The following is an 18,541-nucleotide window of genomic DNA, read 5'->3' as shown; positions in this document are numbered from 1 at the left end:
CTATGCCCCTTCCCATTCAGTAAAGGAGGCTGGAGTCCAGGCACTGGAGCTCGCTTGTCACAGCCCCTGTGTGTTTCAAGAATGCCTTTTCTTTCCCAGTATCTCTCCATCCACACAACCCGAGTTTAGAGCTGGAGACTTGGTTTCTGACTTTGAGGAACTAATGAGGAAATATGACCACAGGAATAATACACAGGGAATGCTAGTGGGAGAAGGCCAGGGAGGGTTCTTGTTTGTTTTGTATTTTATACATATTAGTCTGACTGCATCATTAGCCTGGAGTTATGGGGCCTCTGATCGAAACTGCTCAAGGTCTAGGATGCTTCTCCAAGATCCCATACACTTTCCAAAGGGATTACAGAAAGCTCAGAAATTTGAACTTTGGGTCTCAGAGAGAGAGAGAGAGAGAGAGGATAAACAAGAAAGTGCTTAGCCTCACTATTTTATATATGAAGTTACGGAGCTCCCTTGCTTACTGTCCAGGATGGTTGGCAATGCTTTACGGGTGGTGGAGAAAGATGGCCTTCTATTATCTAAGACACTTTGTTGATATGGTTTAGAGTTCTAACAAACTCTGATGAATTTTCTGGAGGTTTTCTTTTTTCTTTCTTTTTCTTGAGGGAGTTGGGTATCTAGAAAACTAGTCTAAAATACCTATAGGAAGGCAGAGGGATGAGGGGAAAGGTCATTCTGGGTAACAATATTATTTAGATTAGCAACAAACAAGAACCAATAAAAAAGCATTCCCATGGACATGAGGGGAAGACGACAGAAGAATTAACTTTGATGGCAAAATAAAATGTGTGTGAGAAGTGGGCATATAAACAACAATGTTATGAAAAAGGACGCTGATAAAGATCTACCATAAAAAAATAAAGATGGCTTGTTGGGAAAAGGCTAGAAAAGTTAAATACATGAGATGTGACCTTGTAGAATGGAAATGGAAGTAGACATGTTCTTTAAATGTACTAGAAGTAAGGTCAAGGTATATTTTTAAAAGATCTCCTTTTAGAAAGAGAAGCAACCCAATAACAAAATATCCAAAAGCTAGAGAGTTATTTTCTTAAAAAAAAAGAAACCATTTGAATTTTTAAAAATCAAAGACCTAAAGCTAGGTGGAGGAGGAATTAACCAATTGGGAGGGTGAGAAAGCAGAAAAGAGAAGCGTAGAAGTGTCTTGGGTGCTGGGAGAAGTATTAAAGTTTAATTTCCTGTTATAGAGAGTGACGTGAGCACTTGGGTGCTGGTATGGGAAATAGTGAGCAGGGCCTGGAGCATGGGACAGCAGCTGTATTTTATACCATTTTTTCAAAGTGTCACCATATTTTTGGATTTTCAAGAAAGTATTTGAATAGTGAAGAAAAGAAAGAGAGAATTTGGAGATTACAGAATTGTATGTTTTACCTATAGAAAAATATAGGGGCAAAGTATCATAATTTATTTGCAGAAAGAGAGAATTGCGTGCATCTAGTTGCTTTAGTTGTGTCCAACTCTTCACCATCTTATGGACAGTAGCCCACCAGGCTTTTCTGTCTATGGGATTCTCCAGTCAACAGTACTGGGGTGGGTTGCCATGCCGTCCTCCAGGGGATTTTCCCAGCCCAGGGATCGAACATGCATCTCTTAAGTCTACTACATTGGCAGGCAGATTCTTTACCACTAGCACCACCTGGCAAGCCCCCAAAAGAGCATTACAGGACTGTAAAGAACATGTCGTTATTAAGACTCAATTTTTGTCAAATTTTATGCAAATTTGATGAGGTTGATACCTACTAGAAAGGAAAAAATTCTAACCTAACAACCAGAAAGACTTCAGATTTTTTTGCAGTAAACTGAGAAACATTCTTTTGACCATAAAACTTGTAGACAGACTTGTGACTATTGAAGGCTCAGATCCAAGAGTGTTACTATCACTGAATCAACAACAGTCCAGGAAACCTAACAGGTGGGTCTCTCTGGGGCTGACTTCAGCTCTTTGTTGTTAAAGATTGTTTCAAATCTGTGTAGTGAAGAAAAGAACATCTTTGTTATTTTAAAGAAGATACTGAGTTGAATGAAAGCCCATGAAGTATTTTTTGAGTACAAAATGAGAATGAAAAGTAACACTAACACATTGGAGAAAGTAACACTAATACCAGCAGAAAGCTGCTTTCAAAGGTCAGGTTCAGACTCACACAAAAGAAACGGAAACACAAAACTGGTGGATTGTGGACTGAGGGCACGGATTACAAACTGAAATCTGGAGGTCGGGTGGTTAATAAACCTCTGAAGAGTCAGGAAGAAAGGGTAAGATTAAAAAAAAAACTGGAGTGAATAAATAGGAAAAAATTGGACTTGAGAGGTGATTTTTCTTCAGATTCTATTCAATACTTCTCAGGCCTCATTTAGAGATACAACACAGTCACTGGCTTGTAAAATATTAAGGAGCTGAAAAATTAGGTTTATGGTGAATAATGAAGGAAATAAAGACTTTTCATTCTGGAGACCATCAGGTGAACAGGTAATTTAATAAGGCCTTAATGTTTAAGAAGGATGCACTTGAGGAGCCAGCCAAGATTTTCCATCTCCTCCAATCACACAACAGGAGCAGACAGGTTTAGATGATAAAAAATAGGTTTATGTTAGATGTGAAATAGATTTCTATATTAATGACAGTGAATAAACCAAGAAGAAATAATAAAATCTAGTTTCCCAGAAGGTATAAAGAAAAATGACCTTCCTTTGCCTAGGATCATTGACTAATCTTTTCTGAAATGAGGGCTGTAAACCAGATCAGGGGTTGACAAAATTTTTCCGTAAAAGACCAAAGGCTGAATAATTTAGACTCTGCAGGCCGCATGGTTTCTGTAACAACTAATCAGCTCTGCAGATGAAGTGTGAAGGCTGCCATAGATAATATGTGACCAATGAGCACGGCTGTGTTCCATTAGCACTACATTTGCAAAAAGATGTTCTGGGTCGAATTTGGCCCATGAGCCATGGGGCAGTTTAATGACTCCTGGGTGAAAAGAACTACGCAAGCATTTTAAGTCTTTGAAATCTTGCACATGGAAAAGATGGTGTTGGCGGCATCGACGTCTAGCCCTGTAATGAGTACTGTCATCATCTGTGTTCCCCCAACAGCAAACGTTGAGGTAAGGATTTAAGTGTAAGGGATTTACATGCAAGGTGAGCCCAGGAAGCAAGACGGACAAGAGAGGAAAGCTACGAAAGGGAATATAAGCGGGTACGGCAGATGGACACCAAACTGGTCTGCTGCAAGCACCGCCTGAACCTCTTTCTGTTCACTCACTTCTGGGGAGGCAACATTCCTGAACAGGTTCACTTACATCTTCAAAGAAGGTTCTTGTTTGCAGCACTATTTCTTTGAAGTAGAAGCTCACGTCTCTGTCTGTGAGCAGATCCAGGATCTTTTTTAGAGCCTTCAAGCTTTCACAGACGACCTCAGTGCGGGCCAGGTGATAGAGACCTCTGATGACAGATTCTAACATCATCTGCTTGTGCTTCTTCACCTATTTTGAAATAAGGTCTCTTAATCTCAAAAACTGTTCTATGTGTATCTGGAATAGGGTAGGAGACCCCAGACAAGGGGACTGACATTCTGTTAGGGTCACGGATCCTTCAACACAAGAGCCACTACTTCAGCAACTTATTTGGATTTTCACTTAATTTCTGAAATTAACACACATGGTAACCATGGGGTGTGGGTTACTAAATAATTATTTTAAAACTCTACTTGTGTCCATGCATGCTCAGTTGGGTCCAATTCCTTGCAACCCCATGGACTGTAGCCCACCAGGCTCCTTCTTCTCCATGGGATTTTCCAGGCAAGAATAATGGTGTGGGTTGCCATTTCCTTCTCCAGGGGATCTTCCCAACCCAGGGATGGAACCTGTCTCCTGTGTCTCTTGCATTGGCAGATGGATTCTTCTTTTTCTTTTAACCACTGAGCCACTTGGGAAGCCCCTAACTCTATTTAGATGAACTACTTTTTGTCCCTCCCCCAGCCCCTTTTACCTTGTGAGGGGCTCCAGAAGCTGTATTACCAAGACCCCGGATGGCCATTTGCCTCAGGATGGGGTTGGAGTCCCAAGCACTCTGATCCATCAGGACAAGCACTTCCCGTAGATTCCCATGCTTCCAAAGGACTGGCTCCTTCATGAGCTGAAAATGACACACTTCTCCCCTTTAGTTGAGGGAAGGGCCTCCCTTCAGGAGAGTTCTGAAGGCATCACAGCTATGATGAAAGGATAGGGCCCCAGCTGCTTGTGGAGCAGAGGAAGAAGCCTTGGGTGAATATGCAAATCTGGCAGGAACTAAACTCTAGCAGTAAACAACCCACAGGTCAAGGTTATGAGCTGATGAGAACCAAAACACCTAGTTAAGAATATATGTGCACGTGCTTAGTTGCTCAGTTGTGTCTGACTCTTTGCGACCTCATGGAATAAAACCCGCCAGGCTCCTCTGTCCATAGAGATTCTCCGGGCAAGAATACTAGAGTGGGTTGCCATGCCCTCCTCCAGGGGATCTTCCTAATCCACGAATCGAACTGGGGTCTCCTGAATTGCAGGCAGATTCTTTACCAGCTGAGCTACCAGGGAAGCCCAGTTAAGAAGATAATTCTAATCTAAATGGGAAAATAGAGCATGGAAAACAGGAGTAACTGATGATGTTATTTCTCTGGACTGGCTGGGCCAGCCTTTATCCCAGGGTGTGGAAGGACTGTAGTATTGATATGTTTGTTGGTTATATTTTGTTTTGTCCTTTGCAGGTTAAGTCTCTATCCTTCTCTGCTTTGGAAATTGATGTCTACAGACCAGAGGGGAGGAAGAGGATGAGGCTGGGTTCTTTTTCCTCTCTCTCTCTCTTCTCAGGTACTGTATCTCTGGCAGTCATTGGGCCTCTCCCACAGCTTCTGGTGAAGGTCCCTCTTCCGTGGCTCTGGTTCCCACTGGACTCCTGAGAGAGATACCCCATGGGACCCAACGAGCCTCCTAGGATGGCTTGCCTCAGAGAAGAAAGCTGTGCCCGTTATCCGGTAGTTCTCCGAGGAGGAGGTCAGGGATGGGAGGAGTTGTTCTGTGATGTCCCGTATGATTCCATGTTGCCACACGGCCATGCTCCTAGAAAACCAAGGCTCCCATTGTAGCGGAGACTTTTTTCTTTCTAAACAACGGAAGACACTTTAGTCTATTTCTCTATCAGGAAAATCAATAATTTTAAAAAGGGATGTTAACAAGGAAAGAGCACCAAGCCTTAAACTTTATAGCACCCTATCTAAGTGCCTGACTAAAGTGTTCAGTTCAGTCACTCAGTCGTGTCCAACTCTTTGTGACCCCATGGACTGCAGCCCGCCAGGCCTTCTTCTCCATCACCAACTCCGGGAGTTTACTTAAATTCTAAAGTGTAGTTTGCCTAAAACTGTTAATTTGTATCACTATTTTTTGAGGAATTGCTGAGTTTGGAGCTGATCCTACCATGTCTTCCCAACCCCCTTTGCTCTTTCATCTGTTTTTTTCTTTTTTCTCCTTGACTCTAAGTCCTTGGTGACTCAATGGCTCTCAGTGAAGTTGTCTGCACTGCATTTTCACTTTATTTTCAGTTTTTTCTTTGGTATCTAGTTTTGGAGTATCTGAACATTACCTGGCCAGTGCACAGACTCCTATGTGGTGGGTACTGGGGCTGCTGAGGAGGGTCCACACGTTGTCTCCCTCGTCAGATTCTTTGGTCAGCCCTTCTCTCATGGCCTGGGCCTGCACACACTTCAGCGTTGTAGTCGAGAGCCTGAAAGAGACAGTTGGCATCACAAAAGTAAGTCATCACCATGCAGGGAATTGTGAATCCCCCAAGTCCCTAATCCATAATAAATACCATCAAGTTGTCTGTATTCTATATTATCACATATTATATCTTGGGGCTCTATATTGACATGTATGAATCTGGTTACTTATAATCACTACATTCTACAGAATAAATATAGCACATTTTGTTTGTTTAAAAAAAATGTTCCCCATAATGCTCCCTTATTTCTGGATGAATGGAGGCTGTGCAAAGAAAACACAGGCAGCCTTGATCTCACACTTTGGTTTTGGGGCCAAAGGGGATATTGACATGTCCTGAAGTCAGTCAATAATTCCCCCAAATCTTAACCTCTCCTGAGAAAATCAAGCCCTGAAGATAGAAAGTGTGAAATACTGTATTTTAGTGGTTCAAACACAGCACCTTGGAAACCAGGATGCATCTCTCAATGGATAGTGCATTCCAGTTGTTGGCCAAACAGTAGTTGTGATGCAGTCTCTATTGACTGTGTCTACAATTCGTGTACACAAACAGATTTAAGTGTGGCTCTTTGAGCTGTCACTGGAGGAGGACCTGGCCACCTGCTCCAGTATTCTTGCCTGGAGGATCCCATGGACAGAGGAGCCTGGCAGGCTACAGTCCATTGGATTGTAAAGAGAGGGACATGACTGATGTGAATTAGCATGCACACATGCATGCTTAGAGCTGTAGGTATTTTAGTAAAGTTACATGTATGTATGTACATGTGCTGAGCCTAACTGCTTCCTTGGTGGCTCAGATGGTAAAGAACCTGCCTGCAATGCAGGAGACCCATATTCAGTCCCTGAGTTGTGAAGATCCCCTAGAGAAGGGAATGGCAACCTACTGTAGTATTCTTGCCTAGAGAATTCCATGTACAGAGGAACCTGGTGGGCTACACAGTCCATGGGGTCACAGAGAGTCAGATGGGACTGTGTGACTGAGTGCCTGGGCCTGCACAGGCAAGCAAGCAGACCCCACCCCCCACCCTACCCCACATGCATGCTCACTGAGTCTAATTGCTCTTTAAAATGCCTTTTAATAGGTTGACTTGACTTTGGAACAAAAAGTTAGGCAAGAGAACAGGGAAGCAAAGCAATGTGTTACAGGATAAAAATCTATACTTAATAATCCTCAAAGAGCTCTATGGAGCAATATAAAATATGAATTTAATAGTTTAAGAAAGCACTAATTTACGACTTAATTGGGACTTTTTTTTTTAACTTTTTCAATGGTTCATGAAATAATATTGGTTCTTTCAATTGGTGAAGTCTTAGATTTGAGGAAATATGATATTTATTTTTATTTTTCTTCTTTCCTTGTACAGTGTATATGTGTATACTCGTGTTGGACTCTTTGTGATCCCATGGACTGGGGTTCCCCAGGACCCTCAGTCCATAGAATTTTCCAAGCAAGAATACTGGAGTGGGTTCCATTTCCTTCTCCAGGGGATCTTCCCGACCTAGGGATTGAACCTGCATCTCTTGCATTGGCAGTCTCCTTTGTTGGGAGACAGATTCTTTACCACTAGTGCCACCTGCCTTGAATATTACAGAATTCCAACTTTCCTTGAAAGGTTTCAAGGAACTTCAAAGGAAGTGGATGGGGCACTCTAGAGAAGAGGATGTTGCTGCTTATAAGACTGTTCTGGACAACAGCGCCTGGGTACCAGTTCCGGGAAGAAGGGCTATGAGGCTCAGGGATGGAGGGCCCTTGTTTCTAAATGGGTACTTGAGGCCATGCCAGGCCCTTTTCTGGAGTCTTGGGTCAGGATGTCTCCAGAAGGCCCTTCTGCCTGGCCGTTTACCTGCAGGGGTCAGCTATCTGCTGCCGCTCCCCCTGCGGCATCACCCGCCGGCGGCGGCTGAGGGCTGAGGTGGGCATCTTCTGACCGAGCGTGCAGCTGACCAGCTTCAGGAGAAGCGCGAACAGCTCCGGGTACAGGCTCGCGACAGGGGTGCCCGTCGACACCACTTCATACACGGCACAGGCCACCTGCGGGGAGGAAGGGTCTCGTGTCAGGTGGGGCTGACCTTCCAGGCTGTTTTCCCTCCACAGGATTGCTTCCCAGGTGGACCACACTTGTGGTAAAAGCACACAGAAAGGGGAGAAAACAGAGGGTTTATTTTTCTGGAAACTTCTCAACTCAGATTGTGTTTTTCTCTCAGGGCTCCCATATGGGGTGATTCCAAAGTCTAGTTGGCACCATCAGGTTAGGCTTAGAGTCTTTTGACAACAATTAGATGTCTTGAAGGATAATTTGGAAACACAGAGGCATAGATTTTCCTTGGGCTGGTAAGAAATTGGCTTCTAAACATGATCAACCACAAAGTCATTGCCACGGGTTGTCCAACTCACAGATATTGCCTCTATCCTGGCTAGGTCATCTTCTAACTCATTCTCCAGTTTGTCGACTAAGGCTCGCAAGAGTTTGCCACTGGAGGCTGGGTTCTCAGCCAGAGATTTCCACAGTGTCTTTGTGTCCCTAGGGAAGGAAGGCAGGAAGCTGATGAGGCTCAACTCCTTGGGAGATGTGCTTTTCCATTGGATCCACTCTAAAACCACATTATGACTAATCACAATTGCAGGGACGAGTGGACATGCCAGCGTGCCTGGGGATAATAAGGATGCTTTATTTAACAATCTAGCATTTGGGCCTTGGGTTGCTGAGGTTTGTTAACATCCATCAAGACAGAAACCTCTCATATAGATGCATTCTCAGCAACCAGAAAGGGGGGAAATAATCACTTTCTAAAACTCACCTACTCCTATTTTAAATATATATATATATATATATATACACACACACACACATACATACACACACACACACACATACATATACCTAAAATTCTCATTATCCAATGAGGACATATATTTGAAAAATACTTGGAAAACCATTACCTGTGATTCAAGCACTGTTTCTGAAATTAGTCAGGTGAGATGTTTTCAACTTTTTCTTGCTATCTTTCTCTCAAACCAGAGATTTTTTCCCAGTGCCTTACAGAGGGGTCTTCCCTGGGAAAAGGGACCACCTTAGTTTGAATCTACCTGTCAAATGGCAGAGGCTTCTGTAAAAGGTTGGCAACAACTGCATCCATGTGAAAGCTGGCTATCTGAGAGATGGCTTCTAGCATAAACTGAAAACTTTCCTCCTTTTGTCTGAGGACCGGCATGTGATGGTAAATTACGCCCAAGATCTCCAACAGCTAAAAACAAAAAGCCAATTCAATCACTGAATCACCATTTTTCCTTGACATGGTTGGCTTAGGTCATGTACAATCAGCAAGTTGTGGATGGTGATTGATGAAATAGAAATAATGTTAAGGAGGTGATTGATTCTACACATGGCCTATCTCTTGCTCAGGACAATTATTGCTAAATTAGGCATTTATTTTTAAATCAGTTTAGCAAACATTTAGTAAAAGGCGGCATTATGCCAGGTGCTGAGTTAGGCATTGTGGGGAATTTACCAGGGTTGCATAAGATGTAGCCCTTTCTCAAAGGAATGAGTCATCTCATAAAGGACTTCAGCTGTACACCCAAAGGCTTGTGCACAAAATTGTGTATGACAAAGGGTGTACAAGAGATTCATGGGACGGATAGGGGAATCCAGAAGTAACTGAGGTCACCGGTCTGGGTCTCAAAGGATATATACCAAATTCCAAAAGGCAAGGTGGAGATGGCGAGGAAAGGAATCCTCGTCAGAAGGAACAAGACAGGTAAAAATGCAAATAGAACACAGAAGGTTCAGAGAGCAGTGAAACTGATCTATCCTCCACTTTTGGATACATGTCATTTTACATCTGTCAACACCAAAACTAAAAGCTCTAATGTGAACTGTGGACTTTGGGTGATTATAGGATGGGTCAATGTAGGTTCATCGATTGTAGCAAATGTAACCTGAGGTGAGGGATGTTGGAAGTGTGGAGATAGGAGGTGTACTGAGACTCTATAACTTCTGCTCAGTTTTGCTGTGAACCTAATGGCTTTATAAAGTACTGCTACTGCTACTGCTAAATCACTTCAGTCGTGTCCGACTCTGTGTGACCCCATAGATGGCAGCCCACCAGGCTCCCGTCCCTGGGATTCTCCAGGCAAGAACACTGGAGTGGGTTGCCATTTCCTTCTCCAGTGCATGAAAGTGAAAAGTGAAAGTGAAGTCGCTCAGTCTTGTTCAACCCTCAGCGACCCCATGGACTGCAGCCTTCTAGGCTCCTCCATCCATGGGATTTTCCAGGCAAGAGTAATGGAGTAGAGTGCCATTGCCTTCTAAAATCTATATAAAAACTACATGAAAGCCTGGTAGAAGCAGATGTAGAAAAGCTTTATGGAATAGGAGAATGGTTCAGTTTGGAGCACAGAAAGAATGAAGGTGAGAAAAAAGAGGAGGATAACTTGATAGACAAGACAAAGCTGAATCCGAAAGGGCATTGAGGGCCACCTTTCTGAGTTTGGATGTTAGTCTGTGTGCAGTAGGGAATTATATCACGCATTTGGATTTTTGACATGGATTAGGACACGTCTCTATGTGAAAGCAACTTTGCGTCCAGTAGATATTTCTCTTTCTTATTTTGGATAGACATTTTTAGGTTAAATATAATATTTTTCATAGAATTGTAATTCCTTAATCATAAATATCCTGCAAGCCTGATTATCACACAGTCCCATACTAGTGATTCTTGGAAAACATTTAGGTCCCTAGCCTTTACCTAGCATGTGAACAACTTCCCCTTTTATGTTTAACACACAAACACATGGATATTCTAAATTTATTAACCTTTCATTCTCCCATGACTGGCCTAGGGCCTGCCACAGTATATACTCAATAAATGTTTTTGAAAACAAATGAACAGTTGGACAGTAATTAGAACAGAGGTCATTTGTAAAAGTCATGCTTTGGAGAACTCTTTAATTTAGGATGATTAACTCTGGGCTCTGGGGTCCATGACTTCTTCCTCTTGTTACCCTTGGGAAGGAAGCTTTTCGGGGTTAAAAATTCTTTTCCTCATCATTGATCTCTGAATTGCTAATATTTTGATTCTGACTTTAGGAGAGAGAGAAGACAGCATATCCATTTGGAGCTCTTAACCAGACTTCCTGAATTTAAATCCAATCTCTCTGCTTAATTCTCTAGTTGGGAGAAAGGATTGAGGACTTTTCTTTCAGTCAGTTCCTCAAGAATAGCCTTCTTTAACAGAAGATCCCTAAAGGATGTTAAAGAGCAGCTCACAGGGTGGCAGTGGAGTTAGAAAGTGCGCCTGGCCCTCAGTGGCCATCTCAAAGGTTCACGAGATCACTCTTATGCTTGTAGGTCTTACAACCCAGTTTTGCACACCCCACATGCTTCTGGTTCAGATATTCTTCCTCTGGCCAGAGAGTGGCAGCTTGGAAAGTGCTCATGATCACAGACTAGAGAGGCAATTGAGTCAGGCGAGACGGGCCCTCCGCCTGAGCCTGGTTGCTCATACACAACTTGGGTCTCTGTTGAGGCCTCCTGCGGCTGTGTATACTCTTGCCTGTGACTCATCAGAGGACCAACTGAGGAGTGATGACCTGCTTCTGGTACTGGCCTTTCAGAAGTGCTAGAATTGTGCTCAGTTGTCAGACTGGCTGTCAGTTCACCTGGTCTTCCAGAGTAGCTCCCTGCTCCTTCAGGGCAGTGATCATCCAGACGCCACAGGCCTTTGTACATGGGGGGTTGAGGCTCTCCAGACCATCCAGGGTTTCCTCCAGGAACACGAGCATTTCTTCACTGGGGATGAGTTTACTGACAATCTGAGAAAGGACCCAGAAAGACTCATGTCACCAACCCCTCCTTCATATCTGGACCCAGAAAGACTCATGTCACCAACCCTTCACATCATATCTGGACCCAGAAAGACTCATGTCACCAACCCCTCACTTCATATCTGGACCCAGAAAGACTCACGTAACCAAGCCCCTCACTTCCTATCTGGACACCCAAAACGTGCTATCCTTTGTTTTAGGATATTAGAAACCACTGGGCTTTCCAAAGAGTTAGCGTATGATTGAGGCCATAGAAACTAGAGAAAATACTAAAATAGGACATAGACATGGCCTTTCAGTCTAAGTAAAACTTTCTTGAAGTTGCTTTCTAAAAATCATTTCGTATTTATTAAATTCTAGGTCTGCCAAGGCAATTTCCTCTCCAAACCTGAATTTACAACATGCCTCATAATGGAAAAATAATGCATACATGGCAATTTAAATGTTGTCAAGTACTTTCATATACATTTCATCTATCATAGAAATGTCTTGTGTCTGCCAAAGAGTAGCTAGGAGCTAGGCTTGAGGATTCAGGAAATCTGTCACATATACTAAGTGCCTGGCTAAATAGCCTGTGCCTCACAGCATCCAAATGGAGGGTGAATTAAGATGAACCCTGTCTTTTGCTTTTGTGTGTTTCAATATTGAGTAGTCAATAAAAAGGTCAAGAAAATAAGACTTTGTAATTTTGGTCTCTTGACAATAATTATATAGAATGTTTGATTGTATATGCCTCTGTGTATGTGCCAATGAAAAGGCAAGCAGGGTAAGTGAAAAGTTAGCAGTCTGAATAAATTCCAGAAGCATTATCTGGGGCTTTAACCAAACAAGAAGGTCATGGTTTTGAGTTTGTGGGTATGAAAACATTCCTATTCACAACTGAATTCCCTCTGTATTAAATGGCCCAGTGATGTGTGGTAGAACAATCTTTGAGCGGACATGAATTATTTTTCATGAGTAGCTGCCTGTCCTAGCTGGATTCTGAGTTACCATGGCTCCAAGATCAAGGCCTAGACCCATGTGTCTGTTCTTTGGAGCACCAAATGTCTGCCTGGGTCCAAGCTCAACAGTTATGTGTTTTTTTCTTTCTCATATTGGGATGATATTGGTTTAGGAATAATTGAAGGAAGGGAACTCATGTTTTTGACACTTATCACGCATCAGACACTGTCTTAGGCATCGGACCTGTTTTCCCTCCCTGTGCCCCCATGAGTTTCTCTCCTGTATACTCATCACTTTCTTGTCCCTGCTGCCGCCTCCTTAGTCCAAGCCACCTGAGCTCGCACATGGATTCTTACAGTTTCCTCCAAACTGACCTCACTAGTTTCACTCTTGCCAGCTTATAGTCTAGTTTCAACATGGCAGCCAGGTGACCCTTCAGAAATAGAGTTGTATCACATTCTTCCTCACAGAACCACCGCTACCCCATAAGGAGATTTTGCAAGTTAGGAAAAATGCTTTGTTCTCAAGAAAGTTCCCTTCTCTCTGTTATTGTCATAATGACCAATTTTGTTGTTTACCGCCCTCAGTGGGTAATTACCATAGTACACATATAAATCCATAATGTCTGCATTAGGAACAATATTGTCTCATACAAGTTGTACATTTCACACCTGCCACATTGTATGTAGTGGTTTTGACTCTTCTGTTCAAATCCCTCTACTGGTTTTTGATTTTTATTAGAGTGAAACCAAGGCTCTTAATAAGGCTTGGAAGGCACTTCAATCTGCTCTGGGCTATCTCTTGGATCTCAGGACCCACTTCTTTCTCCACCTCAGGGCCTTTGCACATACTGTTTCCCCCTTTGCCTGGAATGTTCTTTCCAGATATCTTTGTGGTTCTCTCTTTCAGAGTTGTGATCCCAGGGGATCTGCGCCCACCTTACTCTTTATTCCCCTCCTTGACTTTGTGTTTCTCACTTATCACTACCTGACATCATATTTATTTGGCTGCTCCATCCACTAGGACGTGAACTCAATGAGGGCAGGCATTTCTATCCTAAGACCCTGGAAAATAGTCTGGCATGTGGTAGATGCACAGGGCACATGAGGTGAATGAATAAGTGACTGAATAAATGAATGAATTGATTGACCAATTCTCATAGCAGCTCTGAGAGGGAGGTTATGCATTTTTTTAAGATGAGGAAATGGATCACATAGTGCACGCACTTCAAGGGGTGCACACAGAATACATCTGACGGACTCAATGCCCTGTTTCTCTCATTTTACCCTACTGCCTCCTTCACCTGGAGAGGACTGCATGGTTCCCTAGGTTTCCCAGAGTTTGAAATGAGATTAGCAGGGGTTGCTTATATACGTGGACCCAGATTTAATGAATGGACAAAGTCTTTTATTTTGCTAGAATGGCTAGACTGTTTGCCCTCCTTGGTAGAGGTGCGTACACAGCTGACTCATTTGAAAATCAACCCAGAATCATCCTTATGTCCCTTGATCAGTCCTCCATATCTATTACCTTTGCTATTTTGGAGGAAATCTTGATCTGGACCTGCACATCATCACATTGCAGCCCTTCCTGCAAATCCTGTAGTCTTTCCACTTCCAGGTGAACACCTACAATCAACAAAGGGTGACATGGGAGTTCAAAGAGCTGATAGGGGTTGAGAGGCTGTCTATATTTTAATGTGACACTAATTCAGCTGCTGGATGCCTTTCACAAACGCACGAAAGCCTCTCTGATGAGCATAAGAGCAAACACTGACTGAGGAGTTTCGGCATGCTAAAAGCATGCTAAATACTCTGATCTCATTTATTACTCCTAGAGATCATCTGAGGTTATTTGCAGTTGAGAAAACTGACACAGAGAGATGTAAAGTCATTTGGCCAGGTCATGCAGGGGGTGAAAATGGAAGGTTGGAACTTGAACCCTGGTCTGACACCACTGCCCAGGCTCTTACTACTCTACTCTACTGCTGGCTCTGTTGGAGTTCTATTCTGCAGTCAACTTCTGTTGAGGGGAATGGTAAGGTAACCATTGTAATCATTGAAATTGTGTGATTGTTGATAGTGAAAGTGAAGTGAAAGTGAAGTCACTCAGTCGTGTCCGACTCTTAGCAACCCCATGGACTGCAGCCTACCAGGCTCCTCCGTCCATGGGATTTTCCAGGCAAGAGTATCGGAGTGGGTTGCCATTGCCTTCTCCGATAGTGACTTGTAAATGCAGACCTCAATGGTGATGATTTTCTGTTTGCTGTCTGGAGTTAGTAATTGGTGGAAACTCACACCTGAATCACTCTCTGGGAGGTAGCTTAGCCTCCTGGGCAGAGGACCTGGGCTCAAAGTCCAGCTTCACTGCCTTCAATTGTCCAAGCAACTGGTGAATTTCTCAACCTCTGATCTATTATCCGCATTAACAACGGACTGAACAACATCCACAAATATTAAGTGGGCATTTAATTCAGTAAAACACTAGTTACTTGTATCCGGTACATATTTAATTTAATGATCATATTCTTTCTCTCTCTCTCTCTCTACCATGTTTATTTGATCAAACAGGAAAAAGAGTTAATGAAAAATGAAGTATGGGATTACCTGCTAACAAAGAATATTTAAGAACTGGAACTTTGCATGTTTCAAGAAAATAAAAGGACCTAAAGGGAGAAATATAGATCTGATCACCTGAAGAACTATGGACAGAGATTCCTAACATTGTACAGGAGACAGTGATCAAAACCACCTCCAAGAAAAAGAAATGCAAAAAGGCTAAATGGTTATCTGGGAGGCCTTAAAATAGTTGAGAAAAGAAGAGAAGCAAAAGGCAAATGAGAAAAGGAAAGATATAACTATCTGAATTCAGAGTTCCAAAGAATAGCAAGGAGAGATAAGAAAGTCTTCTTAAGTGAACAATGCAGAGAAATAGAAAACAATAGGATGGGGAAGACTAAAGATCTCTTTAAGGAAATTAGAGATACCAAGGGAACATTTCATGCAAAGATGGGCTCAATAAAGGACAGAAATGGCATGGACCTAACAGAAGCAGAAGATATTACAAGAGGTGGCAAGAATACACAGAAGAACTATACAAAAAAGATCTTCATGACTGAATAACCACGATGGTGTGATCATTCACTTAGAGCCAGACATCTTGGAGTGTGAAGTCAAGTGGGCCTTAGGAAGCATCATTACGAACAAACCTAGTAGAGATGACAGAATCCCAGTTGACCTATTTCAAATTCCAAAAGATGATGCTGTGAAAGTGCTGCACTCAATGTGCCAGCAAATTTGGAAAACTCAGCAGTGCCCACAGGACTGGAAACGGTCAGTTTTCATTCCAATCTCAAAGAAAAGCAATGCCAAAGAATGTTCAAAGTACCACACAATTGCACTCGTCTCACATGCTAGCAAAGTAATGCTCAAAATTCTCCAAGCTAGGCTTCAACAGTACACGAATCGAGAAGTTCCAGATGTTCAAGCTGGATTTAGAAAAAAACAGAGGAATCAGAGACAAATTGCCAACATCTGTTGGATCACAGAAAAAGCAAGAGAATTCCAGAAAAACATCTAGTGCTTCATTGACTATGCCAAAGCCTTTGACTGTATGGATCACCACAAACTGTGAAAAATTCTTAAAGAGATGGGAATACCAGACCACTCAACTTGCCTCCTGAGAAGCCTGTGTATGCAGGTCAAGAAGCAACAGTTAGAACTGGACATGGAACAACAGACTGGTTCAAAATTGGGAAATCAATACATCAAGGCTGTATATTGTCACCCTGCTTATTTAGCTTATATGCAGAGTACATCATGCGAAATCCTGGGCTGGATGAAGCACAAGCTGGAATCAAGATTGCTGGGAGAAATATCAATAACATCAGATATGCAGATGACATTATCCTTATGGCAGAAAGCAAAAAGGAACTAAAGAGCCTCTTGATGAAAGTGAAAGAGGAGAATGAAAAAGCTGGCTTAAAACTCAACATTCAAAAAATGAAGATCATGGCATCTGGTCCCCTTACTTCATGGCAAATAGATGGGGAAACAATAGAAACAGTCAGAGACTTTATTTTCTTGGGCTCCAAAATCACTGCAGATGGTGACTGCAGCCATGATAGTAAAAGACACTTGCTCCTTGGAAGAAAAGCTGTGAAAAATCTAGATAGCATATTAAAAAATAGACATTACTTTGCCAACAATGGTCCATATAGTGAAAACCATGGTTTTTCCAGTAGTCATGTATGGATATGAGAGTTGGAACATAAAGAAGAGTGATCATTGAAAAAGTGATGCTTTTGAACTGTGGTGTCGGAGAAGACTCTTGAGAATCCCTTGGACTGCAAAGAGATCAAGCCAGTCAATCCTAAAGGAAATCAGTCCTGAATATTCACTGGAAGGACGGATGCTGAAGCTGAAGCTCCAATAATTTGGCCACCTGATGCAAAGAACTGACTCAATGGAAAAGACCCTGGTGCTGGGAAAGATTGAAGGCAGGAGGAGAAGGGGATGACAGAGGACGAGATGGTTGGATGATATCACCAACTCAATAGAGTTTGAGCAAGCTCCAGGAAATGATGAAAGACAGGGAAGCCTGGCATGCTGTAGGCCATGGGGTCGCAAAGAGTTGGACATCAACAACAACAACAACAAAGAAAGACCAGGCAGAAGAATAATAGAATTCCTTTCTTCCTATGAGGTCCTTTTGTGGTACATTTCTTGTCTTATTAGAATGGTCCTTTAATTCTCACCCCTTTAATTCATTTTTTTTCTTGCTTTGATAAAATCATACACCCTTCATGAATTCTCTTCCCAAATCCCAAGGGACTGTCAGATCTATTCAGGTTCTGCTGAATAGTTTTTCCCTATTGACTGACTCTATCATCTGCCCTCAGCCAAATTCCACCTGTCTTTCACACACTTTTAGCATGCAAATTTAGAATTGTTATATCTCTGTGTCCCAGCACCAGAACAGTGTCTGACACACAAAAAGGCACTCAAATACTTCCCTAGGGGCTTCCTTTGTACCTCGTTGGTGAAGAATCTACCTGCAATGCAGGACACCCGGGTTTGATTCCTGGATTGGGAAGATCCCCTGGAGAAGGGTTAGGCTACCCACTCCAGCATTCTTGCCTGGAGACTTCCTTGGACAGAGGAGCCTGGCAGGCTACAGTCCATGGGGTCGAAAGAGTCAGACACAACTTTGTGGCTAAACCACCTCTTTCACCTTCATCAAGAGGCTTAGTTCCTCTTCGCTCTCTGCTATCAGGGTAGTGTCATCTGTATATCTGAGGTTATTAATATTTCTCCCGGCAATCTAGACTCTTAATTCTACATCTAAAAGAATGAAGAGTCTAGTGTAGGCATGAGCAGCAGCAAGCTGGCTGGGGGATCCTGGCTGCAACTGGTCTGGAGGGAACTGTACACAAGGCAGGTCCCACCTCGGCAAAACATTTGCTGATTTAACCTGGATTTAATCTAAAGGAAGCCCTGAGTGTTGGTTTCAGCCTGATACTGAGGTTTTAAAATTCCTTCTGTTTCCTGACATTTATAGGCATTTACACATTCTGGCAGAGCAGGCAGAGGTCCTGCTATGCAAGCTACAAAAGTCTCCACAAAGTTCTCTCTCTTAGAGAACTCTGAAATTCACTTAGCACCAGGATAATAGTATGATTTCCTCTGAAAGAAAACTGTGTGGTAGAAAAAGCTTTGCTAATATGCCCAATTGGTGTGTGGTTTAAATCAGACACTCTGAAAACATTTCACCTGCTTTAATGGATCTTTATGATGCTTTGGTGCTATTATCTTTATTTAAAAAAAAAAAAACAAAAAGCAGAGCCACTGAGGAAAAAGGATCTAAGAGAGAGAGATAAATTGTGTGACATAACTCAGAAATGACTGAACTAGGGGAGGTGAAAGAAAGAGAGAGGAAGGAGAGAGACAGAGATATACAAAGAGAAAAGCTGAGAAAAATGAAAACAGGTATC

At 42.6% G+C, this 18,541-nt stretch overlaps 1 protein-coding gene across 1 annotated transcript in view; it reads right to left on the bottom strand.

Annotated features, from left to right (window-relative positions):
- MROH2B (maestro heat-like repeat family member 2B) overlaps positions 1–18,541 on the bottom strand; it is a 76,649-nt gene that overhangs the window by 4,180 nt on the left and 53,928 nt on the right. The window contains exons 29-37 of the mRNA XM_010853719.1: positions 14,080–14,177; positions 11,443–11,595; positions 8,869–9,026; positions 8,176–8,302; positions 7,625–7,812; positions 5,644–5,784; positions 5,009–5,123; positions 4,018–4,164; positions 3,330–3,512 (exon numbers count right to left, since the gene is read on the bottom strand). Of these exons, the coding sequence (XP_010852021.1) occupies positions 3,330–3,512; positions 4,018–4,164; positions 5,009–5,123; positions 5,644–5,784; positions 7,625–7,812; positions 8,176–8,302; positions 8,869–9,026; positions 11,443–11,595; positions 14,080–14,177 (1,310 nt within the window). The remainder of the gene's footprint in view (positions 1–3,329; positions 3,513–4,017; positions 4,165–5,008; positions 5,124–5,643; positions 5,785–7,624; positions 7,813–8,175; positions 8,303–8,868; positions 9,027–11,442; positions 11,596–14,079; positions 14,178–18,541) is intronic.

This window comes from Bison bison, unplaced genomic scaffold (genome assembly GCF_000754665.1).
Source record: "Bison bison bison isolate TAMUID 2011002044 unplaced genomic scaffold, Bison_UMD1.0 scf7180017864331, whole genome shotgun sequence".
In the NCBI taxonomy this organism is placed as follows: Eukaryota; Metazoa; Chordata; class Mammalia; order Artiodactyla; family Bovidae; genus Bison; species Bison bison.
This window is presented reverse-complemented; position numbering and strand designations above follow the sequence as displayed.